The 15,184-nt window shown below is 37.4% G+C and overlaps 1 protein-coding gene and 1 long non-coding RNA gene across 3 annotated transcripts in view; both read right to left on the reverse strand.

Moving 5' to 3' along the window:
• chd2 (chromodomain helicase DNA binding protein 2) overlaps window positions 1–5,945 on the reverse strand; it is a 28,193-nt gene extending 22,248 nt beyond the window's left edge. The window contains exons 1-5 of one of the 2 annotated variants that reach the window (XM_077569003.1): window positions 4,932–5,945; window positions 2,012–2,243; window positions 1,489–1,575; window positions 1,097–1,158; window positions 671–781 (exon numbers count right to left, since the gene is read on the reverse strand). In XM_077569003.1, the coding sequence (XP_077425129.1) occupies window positions 671–781; window positions 1,097–1,158; window positions 1,489–1,575; window positions 2,012–2,243; window positions 4,932–4,990 (551 nt within the window). In that variant the 5' untranslated portion in view covers window positions 4,991–5,945. The remainder of the gene's footprint in view (window positions 1–670; window positions 782–1,096; window positions 1,159–1,488; window positions 1,576–2,011; window positions 2,244–4,931) is intronic. The other variant, XM_077569004.1, reaches the window with a different exon arrangement.
• A 225-nt stretch (window positions 5,946–6,170) lies between these two features.
• LOC144054006 (uncharacterized) lies at window positions 6,171–12,091 on the reverse strand. The gene is made up of 5 exons (XR_013294576.1): window positions 11,923–12,091; window positions 10,554–10,619; window positions 10,366–10,430; window positions 8,308–8,365; window positions 6,171–6,741 (listed from the first exon to the last, which is right to left on the reverse strand). It is a non-coding gene; the product is annotated as an uncharacterized LOC144054006 (long non-coding RNA).
• Window positions 12,092–15,184: the final 3,093 nt, after the last annotated feature.

Genomic DNA, 15,184 nt, shown 5'->3' on the forward strand with positions numbered 1-15,184 from the left:
CGTTCCACCCCCCAGATTTTTTTTTATAAGATGATAAATATCACTCTACTGTACAGTATAAAAAAAAAATACAAACATACAAGTAATAACACTGTAAAATAAAATGTACATAAATAGTTTTTCTTAAAAGCTACATTTCACTTTCACAAAACTTTATCTTCACTAGGTTTTTTTGTGTCTTTTTTTGCCGACTAACTAATGGTAATACCTGAACAAGCAGTCAGTCAATTAAGCCCATCTATGAAGTGTATCAACGTCTTTGTTGTTACCTCGCTGTTGGCCTCTTAACGTCATCCTAGCAACCAACAAAGGGAGTGTGCAAACTTGGATGCCGGAACACAGAGACAAATTCTCCAGCAAACTTAGCGCTCGCTAGCTAGCTGCTACGACAGAACATGGATGGGTTTGAAATTGGTCCAAAAGCAAAAACAACAACAACTTGGGTTCTGCTATTGGCCAGCGCATGGCGAGGGATCTTGAAGTTCAAAATAAGTTATTTCCAACTAAAAAAAGGAAAATCCTTTCCATTGGATGACGATGTGCTTTTCATGGCAGAGCAGATCAAATGTTCCCACCCCTGCTTTAACTCAACCACACAAGAGACAAACAGCATGGAATGAACGTGACCAGCGGGTAGCTGTCTGACGGCCAGGCCTTGCTAAACTCTTACCTTCTAGCAGGAAGTCGTCTGGATCTAACTTTTTTCTCTTCCTGCTCACTGTCTGTACTGCCGGAAGCTTCCTCCTCGTCATCATTTGAGTCATCATCATCATTCCAGATACTTTACAACAAAGAGATGCCACAAGTTCACCCACACGGCTGCTGTTTTACTTTACCAAATTGCAAGTTTGTCATGTTGGGTGTGTTTCACACAATTTGAACAGTGGACAAAGAAGTCACTAATTGGAGAAATCAGAATCGTCACCTGGCTGACTGGAATCTAACTTGGCCAACAGATACCCAGTTTCAAATGACAGGAAATGAATAGAGATATGAACACTAAATCAAAACGCTGTGCCAATATGAGTAAAATGTGTAATGTAATGAAATGGTATGAGGTATACATAGATCACATGTTCACAAGCCAAATACTCACTCCTTCTTTTTTACACGAGAGCTTTTTCTTTTGGGACTTTCACTTTCGGAGTCACTGCTACCCTGTAAAAACATCAACATAGGTTTTTATGTACATCGTCTTAATGAGGGGGAGGGGGGACTACAACAGAGGGTCCTCATTTTACTGACATATAATGGACAAATGACAGACAATGGGCTATTTGCACTTTGCGCAGCAGCATTAGAATAACTCATCACGCTGCCATGCTCACCATTTTCTTTGTTTTATACTTGCTGCTTAGAAATGTTTTTCAGAAGTTCATTAGATTAAAAAATTATCCAAACTTGTTGCCGTAGGAACGAGGAACCAGCCCTCCTGTCTGTCGTAAACAAAGGACCACCTGTAGTATTTGTCGGGTTTTTGGTATTTACCCCAGCGCCGATGTTCAGGCGAGATGGTTCTTGTCTACTGCGATTTGACCTTCTGACTCCGTACACGTCCGGATGCTCCTCCCACATCTGCAAAAAGGCAGTAACAACTAAGTTTAGCCTTTGGGAAGCTCACAACATTCAAGCAAAATCTTCATTTTTACATAAAGTCATTCACTTCCAGCACAGTTAAACTCGATCTTTGACGTCTATAGCCGCCAATGGCATTGACTTTAGCCTCAGGTGCTAGCTCGCTAGCACCCATGGTGTTCGGTTACCTGCTAGGGAGAACGCTAGCTAGCACCAGGGGCTAAAACCAAACTGTGGCAGAATTTTTACTTACTGGACCTTGGATTTGCCACCTCTGATATTGCATTTTGTGCCATATCATTTAAAAATGTGTGTTGGTATGACAATAAAATCTCCTTGAATGCTTGAGAACTCAGCTTTAAACTTACTTGAAAGAAGAACCAGAAAATAAATATGTAGTTGAGTACAAAGAACCAAGATGAAGGTGCTTCTTCACCTTCTTGACATCAGCTAGACGTTCCTTCTTCTTAACTGGCTTGTCTTTGAGATCGCTGCCGGCTTGCCTCTTGGACTCGGCAGACTCGCTCCCGCTTCCCGAGCGACTCTCAGACCCCGAGGAGCTGTTGGACGCCGATTGGCGGGGTCGTCGCTTCTCGCTGCCATGCTCGCTCTCGGACTGACTCCCCGACTCCGATGCAGAGTGGTTGGACTCTTCCGAGGCCGAATTGCTGCGGGGATAAGAACAGAGCCTATTTCAAGTTGCATGTTCACACCCAAATTTTTGGTATTTCATGTGAGTGCATGTAATAATGTCAAATTACTGTAATCAACTATTTTGAGTTTCTTTGTCAGGAAGCTTCTTTAAAATATTTTTTTAAACACAAAATTGCTTGTACCGGCAACATGACTGCTAGTGATAACAGAGTGGCGCTACCTTGCAAAAACGACTATTTAAAAAAATTATAATAATAAATAAAAATACAACTTTTGCTATGAATTCCTGCTAAACAGACAGGAGAATCAGTATACTGTACAATGCTTGACATATGCCAAGGGGGCAATTGCTGAGTTACTGACGCTGAACATTGATTGCCAAAGAGAACATTTATTTGTTAAGAGTTATTTATCCACGGTGCAAACTGTCGCGCTGACTTAAAATTGTTTGATCAAGGTTGCGATGCCTCTCCTGCACAGCACTAAATGACAAAAGAGCCTGAAAGAGCTGGAGGTGGTGACACGTTACTTTTCATTTCTTTTAAATTTATGTTAAATTGTTGAACATTGAAAATGAAAATATTATAATTATTACAGTGATACCTTGACTTGTGAGTGGCCTTCTTTACTGTACTTAGCACAGCGTGCCCATCCCACCCACATTGAATACTCTTCAATTTGTACAGTATAATATTCTGTTCATGGTATCATATTAATAACATGGACATCTAAGCATTAAAAAAAATACTATTGTGACAGTGAACCATCTTTCAATATATTTATCATATAAATATCAAAAAAAACTTTTACTATTTGTAGATTTAATTACACAATTAAATCAATCTTTAAGGGCGTTTGGGACAAAGAATCCTGGCACATGTCTGGTGTCATTCCGCACAAGAACACATGGTGGCGCCATTCAACAATAAATTTACAGCAATAAAATTGAAGAGTCTGCTTATTTTGAGCATTCAAATATATTTTTTAATTGTTTATCTGACAATTAAAACAGGTAACGATATGGCTGTAGTAGCATGATAGAAATTATCCAACTCTTTCCAGGACCTCACACGGAAGAAGGGCGCTATTTCCTTCTTTGGGTGACTCACAATGATGTGGTGTGTGCGTGTGTGTGTGTGCGTGTTGGGGTGTGGGTCGACTGATAAAATCTCGCGTTTCTACTGGTTGATAGGTTGCTAAGTGATAATTCAGCCAATGGCGGTTGCCCTGTCATACTGCAGGAATGAACACTTCCGGTTCCTGAGTCACACACTTTTCCACACACGCAGGGAGCAAAAATCAGCGGGGAGAGCAAGGGCCATTTGGCGATTTTAAACAATATTTAACCAAATGTGGGTTACTCATTTCGAGAGGTTCATGTCAGCGCATCCGTGCTTGTTTTTTTTCTGCTACGTTCCCACAATGTTAAAGACAGTTTTGTCTCCAAGCGTGTAATTGGCTCAGTTTAATGGTTAACGAAGCAAACCAAACTAAAATGGCTGCCACGAGTGCACACTACACACAAGTGAGAGTGAACAGTTAGTGTGCTCAGTGTATTTAGACAGTTAATGTAAAAAAATGTGTCTTTCAGCACACAATAAAAGTTTAGCTGTGAATCTAAGGAATATACCTTTTAAAAGTATGTTCAAATGATGCAAATGCTGTTATTAGTTTCTTTATTGAGCAAAGTTGTGGGAGGTGTGAACACGAGAATAGGCCTACTATCAATATAATTTAAGGGTGAATAAAAGTGTTAAGTCACAGAAAAGAATCAACACAAAGCTTACCCTAAAAGTTAAGATACATTCATCAAATGTGTCAAGTCACAAGCAATAAGCATCCACATTCAATACTGTAGCTTAGTTAAGTTAAAATAAACAAACACAAAACAAAAACATTCTTGCTGATAGAAAAGTCACCCTGATCCAATTTTAAGGGGTTAATAAAGCAAAAACATGACAAGTGTGGCTCACAAAAATCAATAAAATTGTTAAAAAGTGAGCAACAATCATGCAAAACATCTTGGGCCACTGTGTGCTTTAGTTCGATTAAAACTTTAAAAGGTGTCAGACAAGTTCATTTGAAATTTAATGTTGCATTTAATTACATCTATGGATCTCAGCGTTTGTACGTGCAAGAAAAAGTTTTTAACATTTGGAGAATAGATTCACATTCATTTGCATCAAATGTGCAGCAAGGTTTGCAAAAAAAAAGTGCAATATGTTGCAATATGTGACCAACATTACACCTTGGGGGTCAAATACCGATTAAAAATGGTGCAATGCAGCACAAAGTAGAAATAAAGCAAGGTGAAGAAATGATTTTTAACAACACAACAAATGGAATGCATTAATAAAAGCAAGGTGAAGAAATGATTTGAAACAGTACCATGCATGCAAAGCATTCGGATTGGAGTGGGGTTCGATAGCATTCATCTCCAAGGGAACTACATCTTCCAGCACAGAGGCCTTGCAAGCTCACTAGTAGTGTCACAAATGCTACGAAAATCGGGGTGTGGCTATTAAACAATAGCAAGGTCATTGGTGACATTGGTTTACTTCGTCAGTGGCACGCATATGCAAATGAATCACACACACACTCTCACACACACACACACAGGTGATCGACCATGCTTGACAGGGTAAACAAGTCCAGCAGACGTTATAGAGTGCATTTTAAAAACAAAACTATTTGTTCCATACCTGGAAGCATTGCTTTGGGTCGATCCTTCATCCCCTTGCTTTTTATTCCTGCTCTTCATCGTTGAAGAATATGTGTTTTAAATGTGTATGTGCGTATATATCCTTTGGGAGAGATGATTTTTGTGTCCTGGTATTCGTGTCAAAAAGTTCCAGGAGGCATAAAGTAGCATACAAGTCTCTCAAGATTGCCTTCGCCCCTCGGCAGGCACAGTAAATCCCAAGCGGTGCGACGCGAAAAGAGAAAGTGGAATTAAATACAAATGGCTGATCATTATATAGAAATATATTTTATATACATACACGAAATATGCTTCTTAAAGACATGTGCTATTTCATTAGCTTATTTGTGCAAGGGCCGAGTCGCATCAATTAATTCCAACTGCGTCATCAGAAGAATAAGTACATTAAAAAATAATAATAAAGTTAAACATGAAAACGTGGAATTAATAAGTAAACAAAGCAATCTCATAGCATGGTAGGACCGATAGATTAACTATTCGGTTTCGATTCCCAGTGGTTGCAAAATAAAATAAAACGTCAACACACGCAGCAAAAAAAAGTAAGTTATTTGTTATTAAACACAAAAATAATCACGTTTTAAATTCATTTTAGGCCGCTCCGAACCTGCTCTGCTGTCAAGAGGGACAAGAGGCGAGCAGCACTCTAAAAATGGAGGCGCGCCATGGCTGCCGGAGCCCTGCATGGAAAACAACGACAAGCACTACTCCCGCAGCCCAGACGGCTCCGTCGACACGGAAAAACGGCCAAAAAAGCCCAGCGAAACGGCGAAAACCCCGTCAAAACGTCGAGCGAGTGACCGGAGGCATCATTTCAACGGAGGAGGACGTCGCCTCAGTCGACACAGGGAGCAAGAAAAACGGAATGACGACAGCCCATAGAAGCCTTCCTAAGGATCATCCGCCATCTAGAGCTCCTTCCTAGCTCTGAAAGCCTTTGATTGACGTTATTTTCATTTAGCCAACACTCAGGTGATGTTTAAGTCCCTCCCCTTCATCTTTAATTTTTCGTTTATAGAAACGTAAAATAATGTTCATCACAACTTAACAAGCAATACCCGAAAGTGAAAGTGCTTGTCTCACTTAAGTGGACAAAGAATAACGAGTGGAAATTATTTTTTTCTTTTGCAGCAATTGCATCACTTCCTGCTTGAACAGGAAGAAGAACAGCCAGAAGCCATTTTAGAAAGCTTTAGGAAACGCAGTTCATTTCTCCACAAAATGCTTTTCACTGTTTTATTAAATTGGAAACATATTTGACACGATAGTGACACAGTAACACTCATTTTACAACCATTTAGCAAAAAATATATAACACAAATATTTGAAAAAGCAATTGTTATACAAAAGTGACCAAACTCTGGATGTTATTCACCTCCAAGTACATTGTTATAATTATCGAGTTATTTGAAAATAATTGTCGCAGCCATCTGAAATACAAATGTAAATCTTCGGAATGCAATCAAATTCAACATACTGCGCCAAATTGCAGATTATCTAATAAAACAAAGCTAAGAAAAAAAAATACAGAACATACTTTATTCAAAACAGCATGAATACCAATGCACATTTGCCAATTTCGTGTTTCTCAAAAACAGTGAAAATGTTAAGTCCACAACACAGCCAGCAACTTTGTTCCAATGTCCACGGTGTTGTAAAACGTTTTAAAAATCCATACAAAATGTCGTCAAAAATAAGGTTTCAGCTTGTCAAAAATTGCCATCTTCACGTTAAACGCTATCTTCACGTTTTAACGCTGTCTCCATTGTCAGCGAAATCCAGTTCAATGGGGTCTTGATGAGACAAAAAAAGAAAAACATTTCGTAAGCCCACAGTACATGTCAAATTATCACTTCACTGTCCCCCAGTTAACAAAAACCAAAAGCAGAAGTAGACTGTTATTGTGGTCAAATGTTACTAACGGTTCAAAAAAGCAATTCAACAATTGTCCACTAGAGGTTTGTCAGGTATGGCCAGGACAAAATCGCCAAGTTTTTATTACGCCTATTATAATACGATTCAACAACAGCAACAAGTCATGACAACAAGAACAAAAAGGAGAGAGAATCAACAAAATGCTGGAAAAACAGGCAAGTGACTCTTGATAGTCAAATAAGTTAACGGGTTAGCAACAGCGCACATCAGATTCAAGGCAATCTTCATTGGTTATGAGTGTTCAACTTCAACAAACATTTTAAGACCTTAATTTTTGGTCAGAACTTCTTTACGTATGAGCTCATCTGGATTAAAATGTCTACTGAATTATTTCCTGTCATTGAGATTTTCACATAAACTTAATGTTTAATCATGATTATTTAGCCTCTCAAGTTGAAATAGTGGTTGTTTTCTTAAAGTCAAAAGTATTTATCCACTTTGACTGTTGGGCCCATATAGTCTGATGTAGAGAAAAATAAAGGATGGGAAGCCATTGGTGGACGGACAACGGCCAAAATTTTTTTTACGGTTATAAAAAAAACAACTATTTGAGTTAATATACAATTTGCTGTGACAAAATACTTCAGTACAGATGCCCGTAACAAAAGTAAGGGGGGTGGGGGAGGATGAGATATTTCACAGCTATAAACTCGCATTTATTTATTAACTATTTACTAAAATTACTGGTTTCCAAGTCCGGTAGTGTTCAGAATCCAGCATAGTTTTAAAAATTGACGGTAGAAAGTGCCTTTTTAGTCAGAGGGAATGAAAAAAAGAAACGAAAAATCTATTATTTTCCACCAAGTGGTAACGGTTCAAGTTTGCATCGGTGTAATTTATATCCAGCATAACATGATCAATCTTGAATTTCCACTTCTCGTGTTGATGGGATTGCAATACTGATGTCGAGACACGTGAGGTCGTAATATATCAGCGGTACGTGGTGGAATTCACCAATTAAACAAAAGTTGATTAACCGAACATGGTACAAAGAAGAGAAACAAAAAAAGAACACCAAGACAATTCTTGGAATTAGTTTTTTGATTATTTTCCGGTTGAGCTTTTTATTTTATACCAATTGGACCATTCTCTGTTAACCAATCAAGAGAAAGGAGTTCAGTACAGTTTTGAAAAGTTGGACATCTGGTGATTTTCTGCAAAACTGATCTGAACCGTAGTTTGTTGAAATGACGCTTTATCGTACAATTGTAATGCTGCCAACTAGCTGGATCTGTTCCAAGTCTAATTTTTTTTTTTAAAAAAATAAAAAAGGAAACATTTCAAATTATTGTTAGGTTAATGTAATCAGTCTTCCTAAAAGAAGAAACCTCATGATTCTGTTTAAAAGCATCACTTTTCCTTAATCAAATCTAAAATTTGACAGATGGACGAAAAAAAAAACAAAAAAAAAAAAAAAAACTTACAGAGCTGTCTTCTATTGTTCCCAATTTGAAAAATCCTCATAACCAGTCCACGTCTCCTCTGTGGAAGAGATGATGAGGACAACGATGAGTGACAATCCAAAATTAGAAAGAGCTGATATAAAATTACTTCTTAATGTGTCAAGTCGTGCAAGCCTTTAGGTTCTTTACATTTAACGTTTCAGCAAACATGTTGATGTTTTTGAACACTCCAAATTAGAACGAGCCAATATAAAATGACTGTCATGCATCAGTCATGGCGTTCGTTCACTGCGGTTAATGTTTCTAAAATTGTGATGACTGACAAAAGGAAATGCATTATGAACCTAACCTGATCAGGTATTAAGCAATCAATATCAGCAAATATATTTAGAAACGATATATTTTTTATACCTTAATTTGTGGCCCATTATGGATGCATTAATTTTATAAAGCTTTTTAATTTCCTAAATAGGTCAGGACATCTTGTGAGAACTAATTTAAAATTCTGACCATCACCCTTTGTTCGTCCGTCAAGTGAATCGTCTCAATTCAAGTCAATTGCTACGGTAGCTTCCAGATCCGCAATCAAGGTTGTGAGGTAACAATTTTATGGTTTTATGGAATGATAACTTCACATTTTTAATATATATATATATTTTTTTAAATCTCTAATTTTATATATATTCAAAATTTGACATTTGTATATGTGTGTGTGTGTGTGGTGGTGGTAGTGGTATGTTTTGTATGGGTTTGGTGCAACGAAAAGCTGTCTTATTACCGTACAAGAATAACCATGTGTTGTTTAAGATGTGTTGTTCCAAGAGATACTTTGATCTATCATTGCTGGGATTAACAGGTATGTTTTTGTGCTGGCAAAGTAGAACTCGTTTTCAAAGTTCTTCAGTCGAGTTCGGAGTCCTTAATCATTCCGGTGACGACTTTTTTTTTGAAGATGTAATCACGGACAATCTTGAATATTTGCGGAGAAGGTTCTAAAACTGTCAGTTCCTAGTTTCCGAATTAATGGGCCAAGTCACTGACTGGGCTGTGCCATTACAATCATTTTGGCAAGTTATCTAACCAAGTGAACACAACACATTCCATTCATTGGACCTAGTAGTTTATCAGGGAACTTGATCGCAATTGGACTGTTCCGATTAGCCAAGATATTGAATGAGAATGAAATGACGTGGATGAATGAGACTATTCAAGGCCCGACCAGATAAATTGATTGGCTATTGGGTAATTTGTGATTCCAGAAGAGTGACAACTGTCTGTTTCTTAGTTTAATAATCTGCAGGTTGGTTCATGTCACGCTGGTATTCTAGTTACAGTAGTATATTGCCCAATCAGAAGTGAAAACCGTACCATTGGCTTGATGACAGCTTGCCACAAACCACATCGGTAATGTTGGTTGATTGTGTTCATGTGCAGTTGCTTTTGTCATTTTCACATTGTGGGATTTAATCATTTTTACTGTTACTGTCAATGTCAAAAGGCGCATAATGTTCTTTAAGTGTTACAAAATTCCGCCATTGTTGACGCAAAACTTCATCACGAGGAAATTTTTTATTTGGTTGCCAAAAGGCCTTTACCCGAAAATTTCACTTGGATTAATTTAAAAGTGATGATATGACGACTACCAAAAATTTGCCAATTGTTTCTGACATTGCTATGAATGTGTTTTATGATTACTATGAGATAGTTGTCAAGTGGATTTGTTAAAATGGGATACACTGTCCATATTCAAAATAAACAAAAAAATTGTTTAGCAAGTTTAGGTAGCTAGCAAAAAAAAAAAAGACAATGGATTAAGTCAAAATCAATTTAACAATCACTTACATAAATTGAAACAGTAAGAGAGCCTACACATTTCCAAAATGCAAAAAAAATCGTAGCACAAGAGGCATAATGACTAACAAGTTTTAGCAACATTGTAGTTACGAAATTGTACAAAAGCAAAAAATTGTATGTTAGCAGACTTTTCAAATTCTCTTCTCACTTGTTCAAAGTCAACAATTCCCACCTTGTAGCCAAAGAGTTTTAAGATTTTTTTTCAGTCTTTGAAAAAAAACTTACAATTCTATTCGGGGGAGAAAATCGGACAAGTCCATCCGTAACGTCTTCGTAGCCTGACGTCAACCCTTTAAAATACAAAAAGTTCGAGTTAAGATATGAGACAAGCCAATAGCACACCCTAGTGGCTACATGTAACTGGCAAATATGATGCTTAACGTGGAAAAAGACAAACACACAAAAACACATACCATTTTCCTTAGGTCGGATGATACGGTCCTTCTATACCACGCTGTGTTATCGGCCAAGTGGAATCCCTTTAAAATACAAAATGGTTGCAATTCTATTAGAATAATGTTTTTTTTTATGTATTTAATTTTAAGACATTTTCGGTAATATTCCCAACATTTTGTGCAATGTAGTTAAAATTAGTTTAATTATGGTCTTAATATCTCTAGGGGTCTAATTATTTTTGCTCCCTACAGTAGAATCCTATAGGGAATAGGTGAGCGAAGACATTTTTCCACAATGCACACTAATTCTTACATTTTCAACGATATGTTTGAGATGCACATAAGATTAAGTATTTCATCAAGTTGTAATTGTCCACAAGTGCCACTAACCAACAGTCTTGTCTTTGGGATTGTGGTTTCAAGAATATTTTTTAATATATATTTTTTCTCTCCACTTTAGAGCAATAATTAGAGTTAATTGAACGTAAATGTGTGTTCATGTGTGTAAAATAATGCCTTAATGTTTCTTGTGGATTTAATGTGACAAAGAGATGCAATATGTATGGCAAAATTGACATTAAATCCCCCTGTAGTCCCTTAAAGGGTTAAAAGCCAACACCCTATTTTGTATTTCCAGATATAGTAAGTATTTTAATATGTAGGGGCTTCAATTGATCAACATACCATGTGCAATGCATTTTGGGAGTATTCAGTTAATCATTGGGTGTCAATATGTATTTAAATAGTTTCGCTACTTTTTTGCAAATCAAAAAAAAATATCTAAAACAAATTAAACTGTGTAAGACTCAAAAACGTTTTTACAATGCACCTTTGTCGACTGTGTATTTGATCATGTTTTGGCAAAACATGTCTTTCTTTCTTTTTACCATTTAATAAAATTCACAATTCGACGAAAACCCTTAAAAATGATTATAAAAGAGAAATCATCAAAACACACAAACCTATAAAGGATTTATCACAAAGCACCTGTACACGGTGTAATGACTAAACATTTGCTCAATAATTTGTTTTTATTCGACAAAAACCCACATAAGGGCGTTTGTCCTTTCAAGGACAAAGCAAATTTTAAATGCGTACGTGTGAAGACATCAAGAAACAGCGAGAAAAAGATTATTCTTCAAATATCATCGTTGTAAATACAATGTAGGACAAGCAAATATGTTGTTTTCCACTCACATCTACTCAATATCTAGCGAATTTCGTCGTCTAAGTCGTTGTCTTTATTTCAGCCAGCACGCCATAGCCATTTTTTTTTTTTTTTACAACACTGCGTCGAACAGTTGTCCTTTTCCACCATATTGCCTCGTACACCCAGTCGACGCGCTTTCCCGCCTTTTAACGTGTAATTCTTGGATTGTTTTCTTACCAACGTCGTCGGCTGCGACTATCCACCGTCGTCTGCCCTGGTCGGCGTGGTATTTTCTGGCCATTTTGGTCGTTTTGGTGGCAGTTGGGGCGGCATGGCTCGGGCGTGCGCTCCTCGATGTTGCTCGTTCGCTACTACGTTGCGTGTGTCCTTCCTCTCCGCCTCCCGACCAGCTCATATCCTTCGCCGGCTCTGCCCACTTTTTTGCCTCGCGACGTAAGCGAAGCACCACTTCCTCTCTTTGCTGTCTCGTTTGTGGCGATAGCAATGGCCGCCAGCTAATGCTGCTAACGTTGTCGTCTTTTCTTGACGCTACAGAACCATTTACACACGTTGTCTTTACATATTTTTCATTAGACTAAGCTAAAAGGTAGCTTTGATGGTTTACCATTAGCGTCTCAACGTTTGAGATGACTTAAAAGAAACATTTAACAGAAAATGACAGCCATTATTATTAAAAAAAAAAAAATTGTAGGTTGAATTTGAAAATTCCCAGCTCCTTGAATTTGAGCACTTTTTAAAATTATTCATTTTAATAACAAGCACTTTTTTTTGCCAGAAATAAGTCTACTTTTGAGCTATTTGTTTTGTTTTCAAACAATTGCAGTCTGTTATCTTTATGGTAAATAATCCACGTTGTCATTTTCACTTTAATAAATGCCTGTGAATATTCTCATTCATCCAGGTGATAACAGGGTTTTTCCCAAATCTATGTCACTTTACAAAAACTCATATTTTGGGAACTGTCAAGGGTAGCAAGATAAAACTGGTTTTGCTTGAAACGTGAAATCTCAAGTTTTCTGTTGTGGTGGTCTTGTTAGGTCACAAAGTTTGATAACAATGAGTCGTTGATACGTGTTCAACACAGATTTTGGATGAAAGAAGCAAGAAATTAGATACAATTTCAACATATGCCATATAACCAAGGGCTCGCATTTTGAACATTTGTGAAAACATGTCATAAATCATTCATTTTTTAGATTTGTGTGTTATTTTTTTGCTACTGTAGATCAATAGCTTTCAGGAAATATAAGTTGGGTTGTCCTATAATCTTCAACAGTCATTGAGTTACAAGGTAACGTAAAGTGACACAGATTTATGAGATACCCCATTTTCTCAGGGCATTGAATTGACCGCTAGTGCTGAGCAATGCAGCCAAGCTTGACTGAAGTGTCTAACAACGTGCTGCATCGGAAAAACTGCAGCACTTTTATAGCGTCACAAACAATATACTGTACTGTATTATTTGTTATTGAACCACAAAAACATATCATGATTGTCAAGGAATGAGTGGATTGCTACCTACTGCACCTAAGCCTGTGAGTTCAAAAAATTATAAATGTATGGGTTGGCGGCTGAGGGCCTGTTGGGTCTCGCTTATAATTTAAACTGGAAATGTTATGCTATCTTATTTGCAGTTTTAATTAACATTAATGTAAACCCAGCTAGTTGTTAAACCGTGGATTTTTTTTGGTTTGAACTGGAAGTGACCATTTTGGTAACTGGCAAATGTTGCTTTATGACAGACCGACTAGGTAGGAAAATAATGTCAAAATCTCAACAGAGTCCTTTTATGCATCGGCTCATCACAATTTGAGGCTAATTCTGAACGGTAAATTTAACAGTGAAATCCAAACCTTGCTAAGTGGCTGTTCAGTCAATGCAGTGTTTGTTGGCTGCTCTCTGGAGCCTGTGGTATGCACTCCACCCACAATGGTAGCCAATGAGATGTTCGATGCGGCAGCGCATGCCCACTGCACGAGGAAGAGTTCTTTAAAAAGATTATCCGCCTGGCAACAGCACCGGCCTGTTCCGGCTGTACAAATGCAGCCATTGTAAGATGAGTGAACATGGGGGGCCAGTAAAACAGGTTTGAAGGGGGAATAGGTGCTTACCTACCATACATTTCAGGTATGTACTCAAAAAGTAGACATACGGTGGATATAAGAAGTCAACACACCCCCGGTTCAAATGCCAGGGTTTTGTGACTAGATAAGACTAAATAATTTCAAAACTTTTTCCATCTTTAATGTGAGGTACTCCCTGTGCAATTCATTTTGGAAATAAAACTAAGTGACTGAGATTATGTGGTTGCAGAAGTGGGCACACCCTTTTATAACTTGAGATCTGGCTGTGTTCAGAATTAATTAACCAATCACCTTTTGGTTTCTGCACACACTTGCTACCATTTAAAGTACCTCTGATTAACCAAAAATTAAGGCAACGTGTTCTATTAGGTTTTTCCGTCGTTTTTTTTGTTTGTTTGTTCTTTCTACTGAAAGGCTTTTTTTTTGTGCTAAAAATGATTTATGTTTGGAATGGTTCATACGTCCCTCCCAGTTTTAGCTGAAGAAATAAAGCCTCAAAGATACTTGCCCCCGCCACCACTGTGCTTCACTGTATGTTCTGTTGATGATGCGCAGTGTTGCGTGCATAAATAAATAATGCGTAAATAACAAAAAAACACAGGTGTATAGACTTTGTATTCACTGTAGACTATATTGGTCCATGGAATTACAAGCATTGTCGTACAAATCCTATAGCAAAGACACCATGTGATTTGTACACAGACAATTACAGATAGTGTTGCGTCAAGGCAGACCTTGCAAAAACAGGACAAGCAGGATTACATTAATTGGTTTAATGTTTCTAAAAGCCTCCCTACCATGTTACAATGCAGCTTTAACACCTTACTGGCATGCCAAATGTTTATTTGTAAAACAGTCACTTTAAAGTCAGCTCTTTTCAACTCGCCTAACAGAATAAATTAATATTAAAATATCCTGAAATTTTGGAAAGATGATTGTATGGTTACATGATACAAGGACATTTTCTTAAATTCATTTATACAATCTTAAAAAACGATTTGAATGTTGAACCTTGATAGTGTAGCTGTGTGCACAATGGTAACACTGTCCTATCCATAGCTCCTCCTTAAGCAAACTTTGCATCATATTACAGCAAATGACCTACAAAGAGAATCTTAAAAAACAACAACAACCCAGATAGCATGAACATTAAGCAGCCATGTATCCCTTTGACAATAGATCCTTTTTTAAAATACTGTGATAGAATATGTAACCAGACACACTACCCTTCAATGGAAAGAACTGATCAAATTGCATTGGAGGTTTGTATTGTTTTGTGCTGCCATCTAGTGGGCTGTCCTTTAACTGAACAAAATGTGCATTGTCTAAATTTTACATGTGCTGGATTACACATCAATAATAATTAAACTGTGTTGTCAAAAGCTTTCCTTGGA

The sequence above is a fragment of the Vanacampus margaritifer genome, chromosome 6 (genome assembly GCF_051991255.1).
Source record: "Vanacampus margaritifer isolate UIUO_Vmar chromosome 6, RoL_Vmar_1.0, whole genome shotgun sequence".
Lineage (NCBI taxonomy): Eukaryota > Metazoa > Chordata > Actinopteri > Syngnathiformes > Syngnathidae > Vanacampus > Vanacampus margaritifer.